Genomic DNA, 19,323 nt, shown 5'->3' with positions numbered 1-19,323 from the left:
ATGGTCCTCATAAAAGACCCAGAATTGCCACAGATACCCTGAAGGAAAAAGAACAAAGCTGGAGGCAAAACCCTCCCAGACTTCAGACAGTACTGTAAAGCTACAGTAATCAAAACAGTATGGTATTGGCACAAAACAGACATATGGATCGGTGGAACAGAAAAGAGAGCCCAGGGGACTTCCCTGGTGGTCCAGTGGTTAAGAATCCACCTTCCAATGCAGGGGACGCGGGTTTGATCCCTGGTTGGGGAACTAAGATCCCACATGCCACGCGGGACAACTAAGCTCGCCCACTGCAACTACTGAGCATGCGGGCCACAACTAGCCCGCGTGCTGCAACTACAGAGCTCATGCGCCACAACTAGAGAGCCCGTGCACCACAACAAGGAGCCCATGTGCCACATTTTTTTTTTTTTTAAAAAGCCCAGAAATAAACCCACACACCTACAGTCAATTAACCTTTGACAAAGGAGGCAAGAATATACAATGGGGCAAAGACAGTCTCTTCAACAAATGGTCCTGGGAAAGGTGGACAGTTGCATGTAAATCTATGAAATTAGAACACTCCCTGATACCATACACAAAAATGAACTCCAAATGGCTTAAAGACTTACAAATATAAGACATGACACCATAAAACTGCTAGAAAAGAACATAGGCAAAACATTCTCTGATGTAAATTGTACCAATGTTTTCTTAGGTCAGTCTCCCAAGGCAATAGAAATAAAAACAAAAATAAACAAATGGGACCTAATCAAACTTACAAGCTTTTGTACAGCAACGGAAACCATAAACAAAATGGAAGGACAACCTACGGATTGGGAGAAAATTATTTGCAAGTGATGTGACCAACAAGTGTTTAATTTCCAAAATATACACACAGCTCCTACAACTCAGTAACAAAAAACCAAACAACCCAATCGAAAAATGGGCAGAAGACCTAAATAGACATTTCCCCAAAGAAGACGTATAGGTGGCCAAGAGGCACACGAAAAGATGCTCAACATCGCTAATTATTAGAGAAATGCAAATCAAAACTACAAGATACCACCTCACACTGCTCAGAATGACCATCCTCAAAAATTCTACAAACAGTAAATGGTGGAGAGGGTGTGGAGAAAAGGGAACCCTTCTACACTGTTGGTGGGAATGTGAATTGATGCAGCCACTATGGAAAACTATGGAGATTCCTCAAAAAACAAAAAATAGAACTACCATATGATCCTGTGATCCCACTCCTGGGAGTGGGATTACGGAAAACTGATTTGAAAAGATACATGCACCCCAGTGGTCATTGCAGCACTATTCACAATAGCCAAGACATGGAAGCAACCTAAGTGTCCATCGACAGAGGAATGGATAAAGAAGATACAGTACATATATCCAATGGAATATTACTCAGCCATAAAAAAGAATGAAATAATGCCATTTGCAGCAACATGGATGGATGGACCTAGAGATTAAGTCAAATAAGTCAGAAAGAGAAAGACAAATACCATTTGATATCACATGTGGAATCTAAAATATGACACAAATGAACTTTTATGAAACAGAAAAAGACTCAGAGACATAGAGAACACACTTGTGGTTGCCAAGGGGGAGGGGAATGGGGGAAGGTTGGATTGGGAGTTTGGCATTAGCAAATGCAACCTTTTTTTTGCAAACTATTATATAGAGAATGGATAAACAACAAGGTCCTACTGTATAGCACAGTGAACTATATTCAACATCCAGTGATAAACCATAATGGAAAGGAATATGAAAAATAATATATATATGTATAACCGAATCACTTTGCCGTGCAGTAGAAATTAACACAACATTTTAAGTCAACCATACTTCAATAAAATTTTAAAAAGCAAACAGAAAAACCCAGTATGCTCCTGTTATGAAGACAGACATACAGACCAATGGACTAGAATAGGAAGCCCAGAAATGAACTCTTACATATTCAGTCAAATGATTTTTGATGACAGTATCAAGACCATTCAATGGGGAGAGGACAGTCTTTTAAACAAATGGTGCTGGGAAAACTGAAAATCCACACACCAGAGAATGAAGCTGGACCTGGGACTTCCCTGGTGGTCCAGTGGTAAAGAATCCGCCTTCCAATGCAGGGGACGCGGGTTCAATCCCTGGTCGGGGAACTGAGATCCCACGTCTCAGGGCAACTAAGCCCGTGCACCACACTACTGAGCTTGCATACTTCAATGAGAGAGCCCACGTGCTGCAACTACAGAGCCCACGCACCCTGGAGTCTGCATGCCACAGCTAGAGAGAAGCCCGTGCTCCACAACAAAGAGCCAGCGCGCTGCAACGAAAGATCCCACATGGCTAAATGAAGATCCCACATGCCACAACTAAGACCCAATGCAGCCAAAAAAAGAAAGAAAAAATAAATAAAATTTAAAAACAAACAGAAAACAATGAAGCTGGACCCTGACCCAATTAACTCAAAATGAATCCAGGACCTAAATATAAGTCCTAAAACAATAAAGCTCTTACAAGAAAACATGGGGCAAAAACTTCACAACATCGGACTTGGCAATAATTTCTTGGATGTGACACCAAAGACACACGCAACCAAAGAAGAACAGACGAATTCAACTAAATGAAAATTTAAAAATTTTGTGCATCAAAAGACTGTTCACTGAGTAACAGGCAATCCACAGAATGGCAGAGAATATTTGCAAATCACCTATCTGTTAGGGGATTAATATCCAGAATATAGAGAGAACTCCTAAGGACAGACCTTGAGGGGTTTGCTTGGGGTTCCTCCCACCCTCGCTGGGTGGGGACACAGGGGCGATGGCCACGGGGTGGGGTGCGGCGCTCTGCCAGCCAGAAGCCACCCTCGTCTCTGCCCGAGGCCTCTAGGCCCCTCCCCAAGGGCCCCGCTGGATCCCCATTGCAGCCATGGCAGGGTGGTCTGGCGGCCCCTTGGCCCCGTGCCTGCCACCCTGGGGGTCCGCTGGGCTCTCCTGAGACAGTGGGGGTGGTCCAGCCACCATCACCCAGCCGTGCACCCACCTTGCCGTCCTCGTGGTAGACGAAGATGTTTCGAGTACTGTTGTCTTTCAGGTAGGTGACCTGCAGGCCATGCGGGTGACCGATCTTGGCCGGCTGGAAGGTGGCATTCAGATGCTCGATCTTCATGATGGCCTTGGGCTCCTTGGCCTGGGAAGCAAGGCTGGGCCTCAGCGCTGGGCTGGCAGGGAGTCTCCAGTCTCCAAGGTCAAGGGAGCAGGCAGGGTGGGCTCCGGATGCCGGCCACGCACCTGCTGTCCCGCGTGGCTTTGAGCAAGTTACTTACCCTCTCTGGGCCTAGGCTCCCTGGTCTAAGTCTAAGGTAACAGCATCCCTTCCTGGGGGATGACAAGGCGGGCGCTCAACATGTAGACTGACCCCTCCTCTGCCCCCTGTCTGGTCCGCCCTGCTCGCGGCTGGGCCCCCCCTTCCTGCTTCCCATCCTGCCAGCCCGACCTCTCTCCTCTCCTTGCACGGGGGGCCGGCAGACTTCCGTGTGGCGCCCTCTGGCAGAGGCGGCGGGCCTGAGGGCCACGAGCTGCCGTGGTTACTGCATCACAGGGTCTCGTTCTGACCCGGAGCCGGTCTGCTCCAGGTGTGGGTGCGGCTCGGCCAGCTGCCCCGCCACACTAGGACCCCCCCAGCGCCTCCCCACACGCTGCTGCCTGCGGCACCCGGGGTCACCCCGGCCTGCTTGCCGGGTGCCGGTCCCCTCTGTCCCTCCCAGGCCTGGGAGTGTCCGCCAGGGGAAGTCTTGCCACCTCTGTGCCCCAGGGTCACCCACAGCACAGGGAGTGGCTGTGACCGGGGGGGGGGGGGTGGAGGGGTCCCCACGGCGGCCGGCGTGTCCCCACGGGAGGGGGCAGCGCATCTCCCGGGAAGGGCACGAGGGCAGCCAAGGAAGTGGCGCCGCTGTCCAGGGGCCAGTGCCCAGCCACCCCAGGCCCCGGGCGGGAGGCCCGGCCGCTGCCCTTGGCCCTGTGCCCAACTCACGTCACTTCTGTTGAAATACTTGAGGGCCCCCTCGCGTTCCGTCAGCACAAACTTCCGGCTTAAGAACTGCCCGTTGTCCCGGCCGCGCTTCCAGAGAAAGCCTTCTCGGTACCCTGGGGGAGAAGGGCCCAGTCGGACGGCCGCCATGGACCTGGGCTGGCAGCTGCCACCCTGACGAGGCAGAGGCCGGGTGGACCCTGTTCCCGTCCCCGGGGGACCCGCAGCCCCCAGGTGCCGGGAGGCCGGCGGGTGTGAGCGGGCATCAGCCTGTCCTTGGACCCCAGGCCGCCCCCTCTCCACCGGGCTGCACGCTCCTGCCCTTTTTCTCTTCTTTCTCTTGCCAGGTGTGACAGGCACGCGGGGATGTGAGCGCACTGGGCGGGCACACGGTGCGCGCTCTTTGGGTGTGAGCAAGGGCCTGGGGACGGGCCAGTGTCCTCGATCATCCAGGGGGCCCAAGGGTACCACAAGGGTCCTCGAGAGAGGGGGGCAGAGGGAGAAGTGAGCCCGGCAACACTGGGGCAATGGGGCCTCGGCCAAGAATCTGGGGAGCCCCCCCAGGGCTGGGCAGTGCAGGGGGAGCCCCCCAGGAGGAGCCAGCCCTGCCCCCTCCTCAGCTTTGGCCCCGAGCCTCATCGTGGAGCCCCGACCTCCAGGGACCGCAGGGTCCGTTTACGTCGCTTGAAGGCACGAAGCCCGCGGTCAGTGTCCCAGGAGCAGTGGTGAGAAGGCAGCCCCTCAGGCGCCGCGTCCGCCCTGAGCCCTCTCTCGCCCTTTCCCCTTTGCCTGTTCTGGGGCTTTGTGTCTGAGGTCTGCCCCACACGTGCCCCGGGGGCTGGGCCGGCTCCCTCTCAAGACCACGCTCCTCGACGTGCTGCTGCCAGGTCAGGGATTCGCCGCTCGTCGTCGCCAGCGGGGCCCTGTGGATGCCGGGCTGTCCACCCTCGCCTGGTGGACAGACGCCTGGTGGTTCCCGGCCTTCCTGAGCAGCTCTGCTGTGCCCAGCGCGCCGTGTCTTCCAGGGGCGCCCACTGCCCTTGGGCATAGCCCGGGGGCACATGGCTAGGGGCGGGGGCCCTCAGTCACTGCCCTACAGCTTTCCCTCTGCTCCTGCCCTGGGGAGAGGGTCCCGCTGCCCACGTGCGCTGAGTGAGATCCCTGCCAGGCGCCGTCTGAGGCTGGTCCGTGCCAGGGGTGCCGTCAGTAGGGGTGGTGCCCAGAGCCCAGAGCCTGACGGCGTGGCTTTAGTATTTTGGACGCCACCGCTGGGTCCTGGCCCCCAGCCCCCAGCCCCCAGCTCCAGCCTGCTGCCGCCCGTCGGCTGTCCTGGCAGCCCCACACCCAGCACCATGGAGACTAGGAGCTGTTTCTCTGCTCTCGAGATGTGTGGTCCTAAAGAGGCGGCAGCCTGGCGTCGGGGACGGGGCAGCTGGCGCCTGTCTGTCTGTGGTGGGACAGTGCCAGATGAGGCCTGCTCCCTTCCCCCCGCGACTCAGAGGTCCCCGGCTTCCTCAAGGCCTGTGAAAGACACGTCCCCCGGGGCCCCTGCACACAGCCCAGCAGGCACATCCCCTCTATGTGCACCGGGGAACAGGGCCACCGCCGTGTCCCCAAGCCCAAGCAGGGCCCTCCCTGGAATGTTTGCTGACTGACTCAGTGAGCATTTGGCTGGAAGTCCACTTGCCTTCGGCTCAAGGCCGGCCCCCCTGGACCCTGCATTAGCCACACAGAGAAGTGCCCAAGGCGCAGCTTTTCTGCAAGGACGTTGCCCGCCAGCAGCCCTGACCACGCCTGAGACATGGCAGGCCGAGCACTTGCACAGCCGTCTCACGTCCCCCAGACGGGCCTCTAGGAACATCCCGTGGTCATCCCCACTGCAGAGGACGAAACTGAGGCTGGCGTGGAGTCCCGTCCAAGGCCAGTGGCCAGCAAGGCTGGAGCCGCCAGCCCGGTCAGCGGTTCCCAGCCCCCAGGGGCCCGCGCCTGCCTGCGGGGCCCAGCAGGGGGCAGCAGCGCCTCAGGATGCCGGGCCCGGAACGGGGGCGTCTCTGCCGCAGCTGGAATGGCGCTCCCACTGGTCACCCCTGAGGCGGCTCTGCTAACATGTCCCGGGCCAGCCCAGCGGAACACACGGAAACGCTGGCCCGAGTCTGCCTGGCTCCCAGGCCCGACGGCGAGCCGCCAGGATGCCTACTTTTGGGTCTGCGATGTGGCAGCAGCAGCGTTTTCGGGTGGGTGCTGGCCAGGTCCCTGCCTTTGCCCCAGCAGATGGGCGGCTATTTGGCCGCAGCCTGAAGGTGGCGGCCCCCAACCTGCCCACGTCCAAACTCGCCCGAGCCGTCCTCTCTCAGCGGCCCCCCAACCCCGTGACGTGGGACGTGGGCAGCCCAGGCTCTGCCGTGCGGACGCCTGCCCACCATGTCCCGGGCTCCAAGCCGTGGGCCCCTCGCCACCCACCCTGAGGCAGGCCCAGGCCCTGGGAGGTTCCCGAACCCGTTCCCGGCTGTCGCGGTGCAGCGCCCGGCACACAGCCGCGGGCTGGGGGGGTCTGCTGCTCGGCCTTCCCCGTGACCCCTGCCAGTGGCAGCCCCCTGCCCCGCCCACACCCGGGGCCCGGCTGGCTAGAAGTGACCATTTTCTCCCAAAGGACTGGCCGGTGCTGGGGCAGAAGCCAGAGCGTTCACTCAGCACTTATTGGGCGCCTACTGTGTGCTGGGCCCAGTACTCGCTGCGGGGAGCTGGAGGAGCCGGGCCACTCCCAGCCCCGCTCAGCCGCCTCTTCTCTGAAACCCCTGCGTGGGACGGCCTGGGACGAGCCCGGGAGAGGCCGTGGACACCAGAGCCGGCGACGAGATGCCCACTGCGATGGACCAGTGACCAAACCACAGACTGACCATCCGTCCCCCAGCGGACAAGCAGTAGGGCGGCGGGGCGGCGGGGCGGCTGCAGGACGGGGCAGCGGGCAGCTTCTCAAGCTGATCATGCACTTCCCACGTGACCCAGAGAAACGTGAAAACACAAACGTGGTGGACACACCCTCACGTGTTCACAGCAGCTTCACTCGTCAGCGTCACCGACCGGACACGACCCACGTCCCTCAGCTGGGGACCAACTGGTCCCGCGCACAGTGGACGCTGCGCTGAGACGGCCGCGCGCAAGGCTCGCGGGGCAGCCGGGCGAGGCTCAGACGTGCGGCGCCGAGAGGAGCCATCCATGACCTTCCAGCGAAGGCGCACACGCGGGCACAGAGCAGACCCGGGTGGGTGGGGCGGGGGGCCCGGGCAGCTTGTGGAGCTGTTCATCAGGTGTGCAGATCACACGTTAACGTCGTAAAAAACTGGAGCAGGGACCACATGGCCGTGCTCCAGGGAGGCCCAGGGCTTGCCGGGGGCCGGGCCAGGCGTCCTGTGCCCAGGCCCCGGGGTGGCCCTCCCTGGCTAGGAGATGGGCCCCCACACCGGGTGGCTTCTCCTGGGGGTGCCCCGTGGAGGGTGTCCCCTGGGCACGGGTGGCACTAGGGACACCCCCTCCAGCCGCCTCCCCAGAAGGGCCAGGACCTGGTTTCCGGGTTCTGCTCCCCCAGAGGCCGGCACGGGAGCCCTGGGGGCCCCGGTCCTCCACCACTCAGGTTCCCAGCTGCTCCGGCTGAAACGGCCAAAGGGGCCGGTGGGGAAAGGTTGAAGGCGGAGGGTCAGTGGGCGCAGGCTGGGCCGAGCGCGGTGCTGCTAGGACTCAAAGCCCGTCGTCCAGTGTTCCAGGAACATCACAGGCTCTGGGAACAGCACACGCGGCGGGTGCTTCTGGGTGTGAACACGGGTGTGAACACAGGTGTGAACCTGAGATCCGCGTGTGACTGAGTGCATCTAAGAGCACACGCGTGTGATTTGCGGCTACAAGCACCATGGAAGTGTGTGTGAGCCCGTGTTAACACACAGGGGTTGTCAGGGCGGCACCAGGAGGGGGACAGAAGCGCCTGCTTCATGTGTGGTTCCAGCCCCGCCAGGGATGCCTCGGGCCCCGTGTGCCCCGCGCCTGAGGTCACTCCACGCTCCCACCGCGACCCTGCGTCCCCACCACACAGACTGGGACGGGTGCGGGGGCCCCGCCACTCCCCCCGGGAGCCCCCGGCCCACCGCCCCCAGGGCTCCACGCTCTCCGAAGGGGGCCGAACCCGCGAGGCAGGGCCGGCCGAGCCGCGCAGCAAGCGCTGAGTGTGTCGGTGACGGGGGCGGCCGGCCCTCCGGACAACAGGGGCCCTTGTCGCCCGTGAAAGGCGGCCATTGAGGCTCTGGCTGCAGGCGGGGACGGTCCGGGGACAGAGCCAGGAGCAGCTGTTACCCGGGGTCACCCCGGCGAGGGGCCTGCGGTCCTGCTATCCCGGGGCGAGCACCCCCCACGCCCGTGACCTTGGCCGAGGTCAGCCGGGAGCGCCAGCCGCACCTGTGACCTCGGCCAGGCTGGCACCTGCCGCCACACCCACCTCCACAGCAGGACCGGCAAAGCCAGGCTGGCGCCCCAGCAGCACCGAGGCCGCCGCCGTCCTACCCGGAGGCCGCGCCCCCACGTCCCCACCCGGGTCACGTCTGTCCACAGCGGTTTCGCTGTGGTGACGTTTCCCCCACGGACACTTAGCGGGAACTTGTGTCCCCTCCCTTCCCTCACAGTTGGGTTCCTCGTTATCACAGGGACCCGTCAAGACGTCCTCTGCTCCGACTCAGATCCTGTGACGCCGCTCCCGTGTTGCTCAAACCGTCCAGCTCGGCCCCGGCAGTGACACTTCCTCCGCGGATGCCCTAAGTGCACCGGGTGGGGACCGGGCTCGCCCGAGGCCCTGGCAGGCGCCGTGTCGGGAGGGTCCCCAGCAGCCCCCGAGCCCACCCCAGGCAGGTGGGCGCCCCGGCCCGGCCTCCCTTGGCCACGTCACACCTCGGACGGCCCTGCCCCGGCCCCGCGGTCCCCCTCCCTGGCACGTCCCCATTCTCAGGGGCCGTGGGCGTGTCGGCCCCTGTGCCGTGGGAAGGGCGCTCCTGGGGGGGCTGGGCCTCGCCAGGGACGCGGCCGGGGCGGGTGGGCGAGAGGAGGCCTGGGGGTGGGGGGGGCCGGGGGCCTGGTCGTCCGCCATCCCGACAGAGTGCCGGGCGGGGCTCTGGTCCAGGGGCCCCAGCCAGCCAGGCAGCAGCGGCTGTGAGGAGCGGCGCCCCGGGTCTCCTGAACGCCGCCCTCTCCCAGGAGGAGGCCCGGGGGGTGGGGGGTGGTGGCGGGCTCTGGGGAGACAGGTGGGCGAGGGGGGGCCCTCCGTCGGGAATGAGATTCAGAGGCTGTTCAGGACCCGCGCACAGAGCCAGGGCTCAGGCACCTCTGGGAACCCAGGGGGACCCCAGCAGCTGGTGCCCCGGGTGCCCCGGGCACTCCCCACGTCTCCTTGAGGGGCCCTGCCCCGCGGGTGGCTTGGTGAGCACTTCCGTGGAGTCAGGGGACCAAGCTGACGGTCCCCAGGGCCCCGCACACACAGGACTCTGTGCCTGTAAATCTCAGGGCTCTGCTGGGCGGGGGGCGGGCGGGGAGCCACAGGCGTGAATTTTCAGGGCTCGAGGGAGGGGGGGCGTTAGCGTCCTGGGCAGGGTGGGTGGGCTTAGAGAAATGGGAATCAGAGCCCCATTAAGGGTCTCTGCACCCAGGCCGTGAGCAGCTGCCGCCTCGTGTGGGGAGCAGAGACGAGGCCCGAGGCCGGGGCCCCCCACGCCGGAGGTGACGTGTGAGTCGGGGGGAGGCTGCAGAGCTGCAGGGGCCGGGCGATCAGAGATGGGGGCACGCGTGCACAGGGCCCTTCCAGCGGATCAGCTGCTGCCCAGTGGGAAGCCAGGGCCCCCGCGGTGGGGACCGGCACCGCCTGCTCCTGCCAAGTTCTCACCGTCACCCCGCCCGGTGCCCCCTCAGCAGCACCCCCGCAGCGTCCCTGGGCCCAGCTGAGCTCGCCCCGCTCGCGCCCGTGCGGGCTGGTCCTCTGCGGCCCCCAGCACAACCTGTCCAGGTGAGACAAGGGCCCGCCCCCACAGGTGGGCCCCAGCCTTTGCTCTTCGCTGCCCCGAGGGTCTGCCGGAGAAGCCGCCGGCTCCATCCCGCCACGTGTGCACGCCCCACGGGCTCTCCCCATCCCACCCACTTGCCCGGCACCCCAAGCACTCCCGCGGTGTCGGAGACGTCTCACGAGAGGAATGGCAGCAGCCCGCGACGGGAAGGTCTGTCGTCGTGCCACCCTATGCACAGCCCCGCTTTCTCGGGGGGGCTCCAGAGGCGGGCCGGCGCGCACACATCTCCCGGCCTTCGTGACTAGGTCACACGCCCACCCCTGACCAGTCGGGACCAAAGCTAAGACTTCTCCTGACGCTTGGGTGAAAGTCACACTTGCCCTTTTCTCATGGAACCCAAAGGCGTTTCCAACCCAGGTGAAAAGTCTGGACCTGCCGCAGTAAAGCCACCACCGGCAGGGGCGGTGCCACCCCGAGAAGCAGAACCAGAGGGGGAAACAGGAGCCAAGTCCTGACAGCGCTGACTGAGCCCCTGGTTCAAACTGTGCCTGAAGCCAGAGCAACTGTGCGAGCCACTCCTCTCCCTGTCTTCCTTACGCCCAACTGGGTTGGACTACCGCCGCTCACACCCACAGGCCCTGATGCAGGGACAGGCACAAACTCCTGCACCTGCCTCTGAGTCGAGGCCGCACGCCACGCGTTGTAAATCGCTGAGACGTCTATGCCCGGGAGACAAAGGCTGTGGGGTGAGCCTTCCTGGGGTCCCAGAGCAGGGAGGCCGGGTTTCAGGCAGGATGGGGCACAAGCGCCCCAGGGCGGAACAGGCACGGGCGCCCACGTCCTCTCCCTCCCATGTCGGGGGCATCAGGAGAGGAGGAAGTGGCTCTCTGGGGTGGGCCGTAATTGAATCGAGGCCACGTCCCAGCCCTGGGCCACATCAGGGGCTCGGGAGGAGAGGGGACCCGGAGCCGCCTGCTGTGCAGGAGCAGGGGCTGCGCGCAGAGCCCCTCCCGGCCAACGGGGGATAAAGGGGCCGATCCCGCGCCGGACACCTGAGCCGCCGCATGTGATCACCCCCAACCCGTGTGCTGACAGAGCCCCCGGGGCCTGGCCCACCCTCCCTGGGCCCACCTGGCCCGGGCCCATCCACACCCCTCCTGCCAGGACCCACCCATCCTGCGGGCCCTCCCAGGGCAGAGGTGCTGCCCGCACCAGCCTGGAGGGCCCCGGGCAGCCCCCCACCCCTCGGTCGGGGTTCAGGGCTGGGCTGTGAGCAGCTGTGGGGACCCCTGGTGCCAGGTCAGTCGGCTGGTGTCAGGGGCCAACGGAGGGACACAGATTCAGACCACTTAAGCGGTCGCCCAGGTTCCTAAGGATCCTGCTCCAGCTCCGGGGGGCGGGGGCGGGGGGACAGAGAGACAGAGCGGAAGGACAGACGGACAGGTGCCGGCTTCCTCACCTGCAGAGTAGGGCTCCTGACGCTCCGGGTGGGTGAACTCCTGCCGTTCGTACTTGGCCCGGATCCACTGTTCCCGCAGGAGTCTGGGGAGAGAGGGGACGGGCTGGGGGACAGTCCGGCCTGAGCGCAGGCCCACAGGAGCCGCCGTGCGGAGGGGTGGGCCCTGGACTCAGTCCCACCGCCTCGCAGGTGGCGGGGCTGAAGGGCCACCAGCTTTGAGTTTTAACATTGTTCGCTAATCAGATAGTTTCACCACTTCATGGTCCCCTTTTTAAAAACTGAGATGTAATTCACGTACCATGAAATCCACCCGCTTAAGGGTTCGATTCAGCAATTCCTGGTATACTCACAGGCTCTGCAGCCACCGCCAGGATCTAGTTCCAGAACCGTCCATCGCGCCAAATGGAAACCCCATCCCAGTTAGCAGTGCCCCCGCCTCCCGGCCCCAACCGTGAGTCCGCTTCCTGTCGGGACGTCTCCTGTGCCCCCGGGAGGGGGACGTGTGATGTGCTCAGAGTGTCTGGGGCTCATCCACGTGGCAGCTCAGTCACCCCACCCTCCTCCCCCTCCGTCTGGGAGGCTGGGCCCACGCTCGGGTCCAGAGAAGGAAAAGGCCAGGCCAGCACCTGCCCCCCGGGGGCCCGCCCCGTGCTCCCCCGAGAGCGGCTCCCAGGGCAGCAGTGGTCGCAGGTTGCGGGAGGACAGCAGGCAGGGGAGACAAGGCAGTGAGGAGGGGGCTTGCCCACGGGGGCGGCCTGACGCCCCGCAGCCCCCGGCCGCTCCCGTCTCCCAGGCCGCCCCCTCCCGTGGGGTTCCCCACGAGCAGCCAGGTGGGCACTCGGCAGCCCTGCCCTCGGCCCAACGTCTTCGGCGCCAGCTCCCCTGTCCCTCCGGTGCCGACATGGCCTCGTGACCCCGGTGGCCTGACCTCACCTTGGCCCCCCTCAGCCCGCTGTGCCCACCTGTGGCCCTGGCGGCCCCTGGCCTCCTCATCTCCCAGATCTCACGGCTAATGTGCAAAGGCCTCCGTCCCCAGATGCCGCCACAGCCCGAACTTCTGTTTCAGACACAGGTAGATTTAAACTGATGTCACTGCAGAGGTGGCTGCAGCTGGGGGGCAGGGGGCAGCTGGGGCACAGCTGACCACTTCCTCCCCGCGTGGACTCACGGGGCCCGTCTCCCACCGGGCCCCTGGGCACCAGGCAGGGGCGGCCACACCGCCGCACGGGCTGGCGGACGGCCGAGGCCAGCAGGAGGGGCTGCTTCCCACTCACCTGCCTGCCCTCACAGGACGCTTTCCCCTGGGCGGTCAGCCCCACGCCACTAACCTGCTCGAAGGCCAGGGGCTGGGCTGTGCCCCTGGGGAGGCGACCCCCTCGGCCACGGCCTCCCCTTCTGCACAGACGGCCTCGGGAAGACGGTGACAAAGATCCACGCTCGTGCTGGGGCAGCTCTCACCTCCAGCCGCCCCTGCGAACCCAGACCCCCCCATCTCATCTGCGTGATTTCCGAGGCTGTCACGGGTCAAATGGTGTCCCCATTCCGCCAAGTATGTATGCTGGAGTCCCAACCTGCACGACCTCAGGCCTACCCTTGTCTGGAGACAAGACGGCTGCAGACCAGTGAGCCAGGACGAGGTCATCCTTGTGCAGGAGCCCTAACCCCGTCTCACCGGGGCCCTCATGAAAAGGGACGTCTGGACACAGGCCGCAGAGGGACGACCACGTGAGGACACGGGACGCCGGCCCCGGGAGGACCACCCCACGCAGCCCCAGGACGGGGAGACACAATTTCTCCTGCTCACGCCGCCGGCCTGTGGCCCCTCTTCGGGGGCCTCGCCTGGGACCTGCCAAGGGAGGGGCACCCACAGGCCCACGGCTGCCTTGAGCGGGGCTGGCTCCCAGCTGCCCCAGCCACACAGCAGGCAGGAGGCCCGGCTTCCAGCAGAGGCCAAACTGAGGGGGCCGGCCTGACCGCCCCCCACAATGCTGGGGTTGAAACTCAGGGCACCGGTGGCACCGGAAGGGAATCTGGGCCCCGGCCGCTCTCTGAGTCACGCGGCCAGGCCCTCTGCTTCTCACGTTACCCCAGCTGGAGGGGTGGGCTCCGAGCTCCAGACAGCAGGGGCTGGGGGACCACTGTGTCCGGAACCCACCCTGGGCCAGACCCCAGCCACCTGACTCACCACCTCATCGCACCCTCGTGATGCCCCGGGGGGGCAGGCGGCATCCTTCCAGCTTCACGGCCGAGGAAACTGAGGCCACTGGGTCTTAGCCTGCCGGGAGGCTGTTGCAGCCCCTGTGCTAAGTGTGCATAGCTGAGGAGGTGTACATTCCAGTGCACGCGGGCATTCACACCCCCTCCACCGCTGCACAGCTCTCCACAGTGTACACGGGCATTCACACCCCACTGCAGGGCTCTCCACAGTGTACACGGGCATTCACGCCCCCTCCACCGCTGCACAGCTCTCCACAGTGTACACGGGCATTCACACCCCACTGCAGGGCTCTCTACAGTGTACACGGGCATTCACGCCCCCTCCACCGCTGCACAGCTCTCCACAGTGTACACGGGCATTCACACCCCACTGCAGGGCTCTCTACAGTGTACACGGGCATTCACGCCCCCTCCACCGCTGCACAGCTCTCCACAGTGTACACGGGCATTCACACCCCACTGCAGGGCTCTCCACAGTGTACGCGGGCATTCACACCCCGCTGCACGGCTCTCCACAGTGTACGCGGGCATTCACACCCCCTCCACCGCTGCACGGCTCTCCACAGTGTACGCGGGCATTCACACCCCACTGCAGGGCTCTCTACAGTGTACACGGGCATTCACGCCCCCTCCACCGCTGCAGGGCTCTCCACAGTGTACGCGGGCATTCACGCCCCCTCCACCGCTGCACGGCTCTCCACAGTGTATGCGGGCATTCACGCCCCCTCCACCGCTGCACGGCTCTCCACAGTGAGCTCGGCTGTCAGCCCCCCCACCCTCCTGGTCTCATGGCTCCCCGGTTAGGTTTCCCTGTTGACAGCAGCCCGGCGAGGGGCCTCTCCCCAGACCCCAGCCCCCAGCCCCCAGCCCTACCGGCATCTGCACCCTCCAAGGCTGGTCTCGGGCAGACCTGAGCACCTGAGTCTGGGGAATGGGGCGGGCTCGGGTCCCGTGAACCTTCACTCAGTGGAGGTTTCTGGAAGGTGGGGCCCACTGGGGTTCTGAGCACCCTCCCAGTGGGGACGCCTGGTCACCCGAGAGGCCCTGACCACCCAGCCCTGCAAGGGGGCTTCGCAGGGACCAGGCTGCAGAGGGGCTGGCCGAGCCCTGGGCGGGAGGCAGGCTGTGGCCAGTCTGTGCCCTCGCCACGCGCTCAGGGCGGTGGGGATGCAGGGTGTGCAGGCAAATGGCCCAGACCACAGAGGAGCCTGGGGCCGGGTGACGAAAACCGGGTCTCAGAACCAGCTGCCACCTTGCTGATTCATACCGAGATGGAGCCGGGTGCGGCGGGGCGCGAGTTCCCCGGGAGCCCAGAGCCCAGGATGCGCCGGGGCCTGGGGGGCCGGCCTGCCCGTGAAGGGGTGAAGGGGTGAAGGGGTGAAGGGGTGGGCGCGGCGTGCCGAGGTGAGGCCAGCCGCGGTCTCCCTGCCTGTGAAGTGTCCGAACCGGACGCGCCTCCCAGCCTCCCCACTGCGGCCCGGTCTCCCACCCCTCGTTCACACAGAACTAGAAACACACAGCCCTGCGTGCAGCCCGGGTCCAGGTGCCGCCGGGCGGGGTCCCCAGGGTGTGGGGTTCACCAAGTGAGTCAGGAGGCGACGGTGTTGAGCAAACAGGAGGGAGGTGCCGCCCGGGGGGCCGGGGCCGGATGCAGGGCGCCCAGGGACCGCGCAGCCGTGGGCGCGTCCCCGGCCTGGGAGGAGGCTGGGCTGCGTCCCTACCCTCCTTTCCCAGAAAAGGAAGCTCCGGGAGGGGCCCTCATCACAAGAGGGGCCCTTCACCTCCGAGCCGCAGCTGAGCAGCTGTGACACCGGCCAGCTGAGGAGGGGGCCGTCGGGGGCCTGGGTGACCCTTGAGGGCACTGGGAGGGTTGCCAGGGATGGATGGGTGGGTCTGATATGGGTGGAGAAGGTATGACGGGTGCTTGGGGGGGCCAGCTCGTGAGACGGGGGAGGGTCCCCAGGATCCCCCCAGGAAGGATCCGGAGACCCCTGGTGGGCAGGTTCCCTGCTGGTGCTGAGCCTGACACGGGCAGCCAACCCCACGGGGCTGGGGTCCCAGCTCCACCCCAAGCACCTCCCCTGACTTCCAGAACCTTCTGGAACCCCACAGTGTGCCGCCCTGTGCTGGGCACCAGGAAAAGAGATTTGAGGAGCCCACCCTCCCTTGAGCCCATGGGACCCAAGGAGGAAAGGCCTCTGCAACCCCCCGGCTCTGAGTGGCCAGAGGAGGGGGAGGGGTCCTCAGGAATGAGCGGCGGCCAAACGGAGCCAGCCTGGGGGCTGGGGTCCTGGGGGGTCAAGCAAGGGCCTCGGGTGGAAGGAACAGCCGGGGGATGTTGGGGCGGGAGGGGCATGGGGAACGGCCATCCAGCCCGGAGGGGGAGCCACTCAGGGACCACGGGGGCGGGAACCCAGGTGGGGTGCAGATGGGGACACTGAGGCACAGGGAGGTCCGTGCGGGGGCCGGGGTCACACGGGGGCGGGCCCCCCACCTCCCCAGGTCCACGCCCGGCGCACCAAGAACCAAAACCAAGCGGAGGACAGCCTGGACGGGGCCCCCGGGACGCAAGGCCGGCGCCCACCTTCCCCCACGCCGGCCCCTCCCGCCCGCCAGCGGGTCGTCCCGAGCCATCTCCAGAGCGTGCGGGCTGTTTACCAGCGACCCTGACAAAAGCCCTTTGTTACTCACTGGCAGTCGGAGGCCGAGGGCCGGTAGTAGAAGGGGGGCACTTTGGACTCGAATGTGGCTCTGGCGACATGGTTTCCGCGGGAGGTCATGAACTGCAAGAGAGAGGGGGGGTCAGGGCCCCAGAGGCCAAGGCCGGCTGACCCCAGGGCCCTGGAGGCTGGCCGCCTGGAAGGGAGCGAGCGGGGGCAGGGGACTGCCCTTCCCTGCAGCTGGCTGGGGCCAGGTGCCTCCAGAAAGGGGCCCTCCTTGGGCCTCACGCGAGGCCTGGCCTGTCCACTCTGCCTGAGCGGCGCAGAAGCGGCCCACGTTCCCGCAGGGCAGCGAGGCTGCAGAGACCAGGCGTGCGACTGCGAGCTGTGAACAGGCTGGGGGGGCGGGGGGGGGCGGGGAGCCTCTGGAGCAGCCGCCACGCGGGGCGTCCCGGGCACAGAAACAGCACGTGCAAAGGCCCTGAGGTGGAGCGAGCCGGGCGTGCTGGAGGAGATGCCCTGGCCTGGCCGGTGCGGGGAGGGGCCCTGACCACAGGGGCCTCAAGGGCAGGGAGGGAACCCTTCCCTCTAAGTCATCGCATTTGAGGACCATCAGGCCGTGGATGTGGAGGGTCAATGGGGAAAATATCACAAACAATAAGATGCTTCAGCAAAAGGCTGGTACCAACTTGAATCCTAAAAGCGATGGCTTTTCTATACAAAACACCAATCTGCTCAGAGGTCCAATAGGAGGAAAGGCCCGCCGATGAGAGCAGGTGGACGAAGCACCTAAGAACTAGCTCTAATGAGGAGCATTCAGTCTCGACGAAGAAACTGTCATGTGCTCCTGGGGAGCAAAAGAAACTCCAAAGACATACCAAGTTCTTGGTTAGGGAGACAGAAAGCATGCTGTCTCCTTATGTTCATCTATTTTTAGCAATTCTCAAAAAAAGAAAACCAGGAATAGAATTTTCAAGAGCTAGCAAAGATTCTAAAGTTCATTTTAAAATTAACAAGCAAAAGCATCCTAGAAAATTCTGAAAATGAAGATGCTTCCTACGAGATATTCAAACCTGTTATAATGCTACTATGAGTCAAACAGTACTGACCAGAAAGCCTAAAAGGTCCAGAAACAGATCCAATAGGATCTAATATCCAACATTAAACAGGTTTAGTAGGACAAGTTGGTGTACAATAGTGGTAACATCTCAGATCGATGGGGGAAGTGCCCATTAGTTGATGACCAATAAGAAACTGGAAACTACTGGAGCAAAGGGGGTATGCTTTTCAGCAGAGTAAACTCCAACTGGATTAAAGACTGAGTTTCCAAAGTTAAACAATAGAAATAGTAGATGAAGGGTATTTCCTGGTGGTCCAGTGGTTAAGCCTCCACGCTTCCACTGCAGGGGGCACGAGTTCGACCCCTGGTCAGGGAACTAAGATCCCACATGCCGCGCAGCGTGGCCAAAAGTAGATGAAAATCACGGGATGATTTAAAAAATAATTTTAGGAAAATATGGAAGGAAATCTTCATGACTTTGGGTTAGGAGTGGTTTCTTAGAGGTGACACCAAAAGCACAAGTAACAAAAGAAAAAAAAAATCAATGGAACTTCATCAAAATTAAAAACTGTTGTGTTTCCAAAGACACCATCAGGAAAGTGAAAAGATTTATGAACCTTAAAAACACGAGGCTCATGAGAAATGGACACAAAATGCCACACAGCATAGGACTGCTTTTGTATGAAACATCCAGAACAGGCAAATCCAGAGACAGAAAGCCTACTGGGGGTCTTAGGGGAGGGGAGTGGCCACTAAGGGGGACGGGTCTCCCCTGAGGTGAGGGAAATGTTCTGGAACTAGACGGAGGTGATGGTTGAACAAGATTGTGAATGTGCTTGATTTATTTTTTTACTGCAGTGTAGTTGACATACAGTATTGGTTTCAGATGTACGGCATAGTGGTTCGACATTTATACATATTACGAGATGACAAAGTTGTTACAACATTGTTGACTGTATCCCCTGTGCTGCACGTTACATCCCGTGACTTATTTTTCATACGACTGACGTTCACGCCTCTGAATATCCTGCACCTACTTCTTCTGTCCCCCGCCCCGCTTCCCTCTGGCAACAGCTGTTTGTTCTCTGTACCTATGAGTCTGTTTCTGTTTTTTAATATTTGTTCATTTTGTTTTCCAGATGCCACATATAAGGGAGATCATACAGTAGTTGTCTTTCTGTGTCTGACAGATTTCGCTTAGCATAATACTACCCTCTAGGTCCATCCATGTTGTCGCAGATTGTAAAATGTCACTCTTTTTTATGGTTGAGTAATATTCCACTGTATATATACACCACATCTTCCTTATCCATTCATCTGTAGGTTGCTTCCATATCTCGGTTATTGTAAATCACGCTGCAGTGAACATGGAGGTGTGTATATCTTTTTGATTAAAAATATTCTAGTAAACACCCAGGAGTGGGATTGCAGGATCATGTGGTAGTTCTATTTTTAATTTTTGGAGGAACCTCCATACTGTTCTCTGTAGTGGCTGCACCAACTTACATTCCCACCACCAGTGTAGGAGGGTTCCCTTTTCTTTACATACTCTCCACCATTTATTACTATTATTATTTTTTAATGAATTTACTTTCCTTATTTACTTATTTATCGATCCGTCTTTGGCTGTGTTGGGTCTTCGCTGCTGCGCGTGGGCTTCCTCCAGTCGCGGCGAGGGGGGCTACCCTTAGTTGCGGTACGCGGGCTTCTCACTGCGGTGGCCTCTCCTGCCGCGGAGCACAGGCTCTAGAGCACAAGCTCAGTAGTTGTGGCTCGCGGGCTCTAGAGCGCAGGCTCAGCAGTTGCGGCACACGGGCTTAGCTGCTCTGCGTCATGTGGGATCTTTCCGGACCAGGGCTTGAACCCGTGTCCCCTGCA

At 61.9% G+C, this 19,323-nt stretch overlaps 1 protein-coding gene across 3 annotated transcripts in view; it reads right to left on the bottom strand.

Annotated features, from left to right (window-relative positions):
- Nucleotides 1–19,323, bottom strand: part of ADAP1 (ArfGAP with dual PH domains 1) — a 65,763-nt gene that overhangs the window by 10,637 nt on the left and 35,803 nt on the right. For all 3 annotated transcript variants that reach the window (XR_009497722.1, XM_059898330.1, XM_059898331.1), the window contains exons 3-6: nucleotides 16,417–16,508; nucleotides 11,509–11,591; nucleotides 4,021–4,133; nucleotides 3,031–3,177 (exon numbers count right to left, since the gene is read on the bottom strand). Coding sequence is in view for 2 of the 3 variants with exons in the window: in XM_059898330.1 (XP_059754313.1) it covers nucleotides 3,031–3,177; nucleotides 4,021–4,133; nucleotides 11,509–11,591; nucleotides 16,417–16,508 (435 nt within the window). In the remaining variant the exon portion in view is untranslated. The remainder of the gene's footprint in view (nucleotides 1–3,030; nucleotides 3,178–4,020; nucleotides 4,134–11,508; nucleotides 11,592–16,416; nucleotides 16,509–19,323) is intronic.

Source organism: Balaenoptera ricei, chromosome 15 (assembly GCF_028023285.1).
Source record: "Balaenoptera ricei isolate mBalRic1 chromosome 15, mBalRic1.hap2, whole genome shotgun sequence".
In the NCBI taxonomy this organism is placed as follows: domain Eukaryota; kingdom Metazoa; phylum Chordata; class Mammalia; order Artiodactyla; family Balaenopteridae; genus Balaenoptera; species Balaenoptera ricei.
Note: the sequence above shows the minus strand (reverse complement) of the source record. Positions and strands in the feature narration are given on the sequence as shown.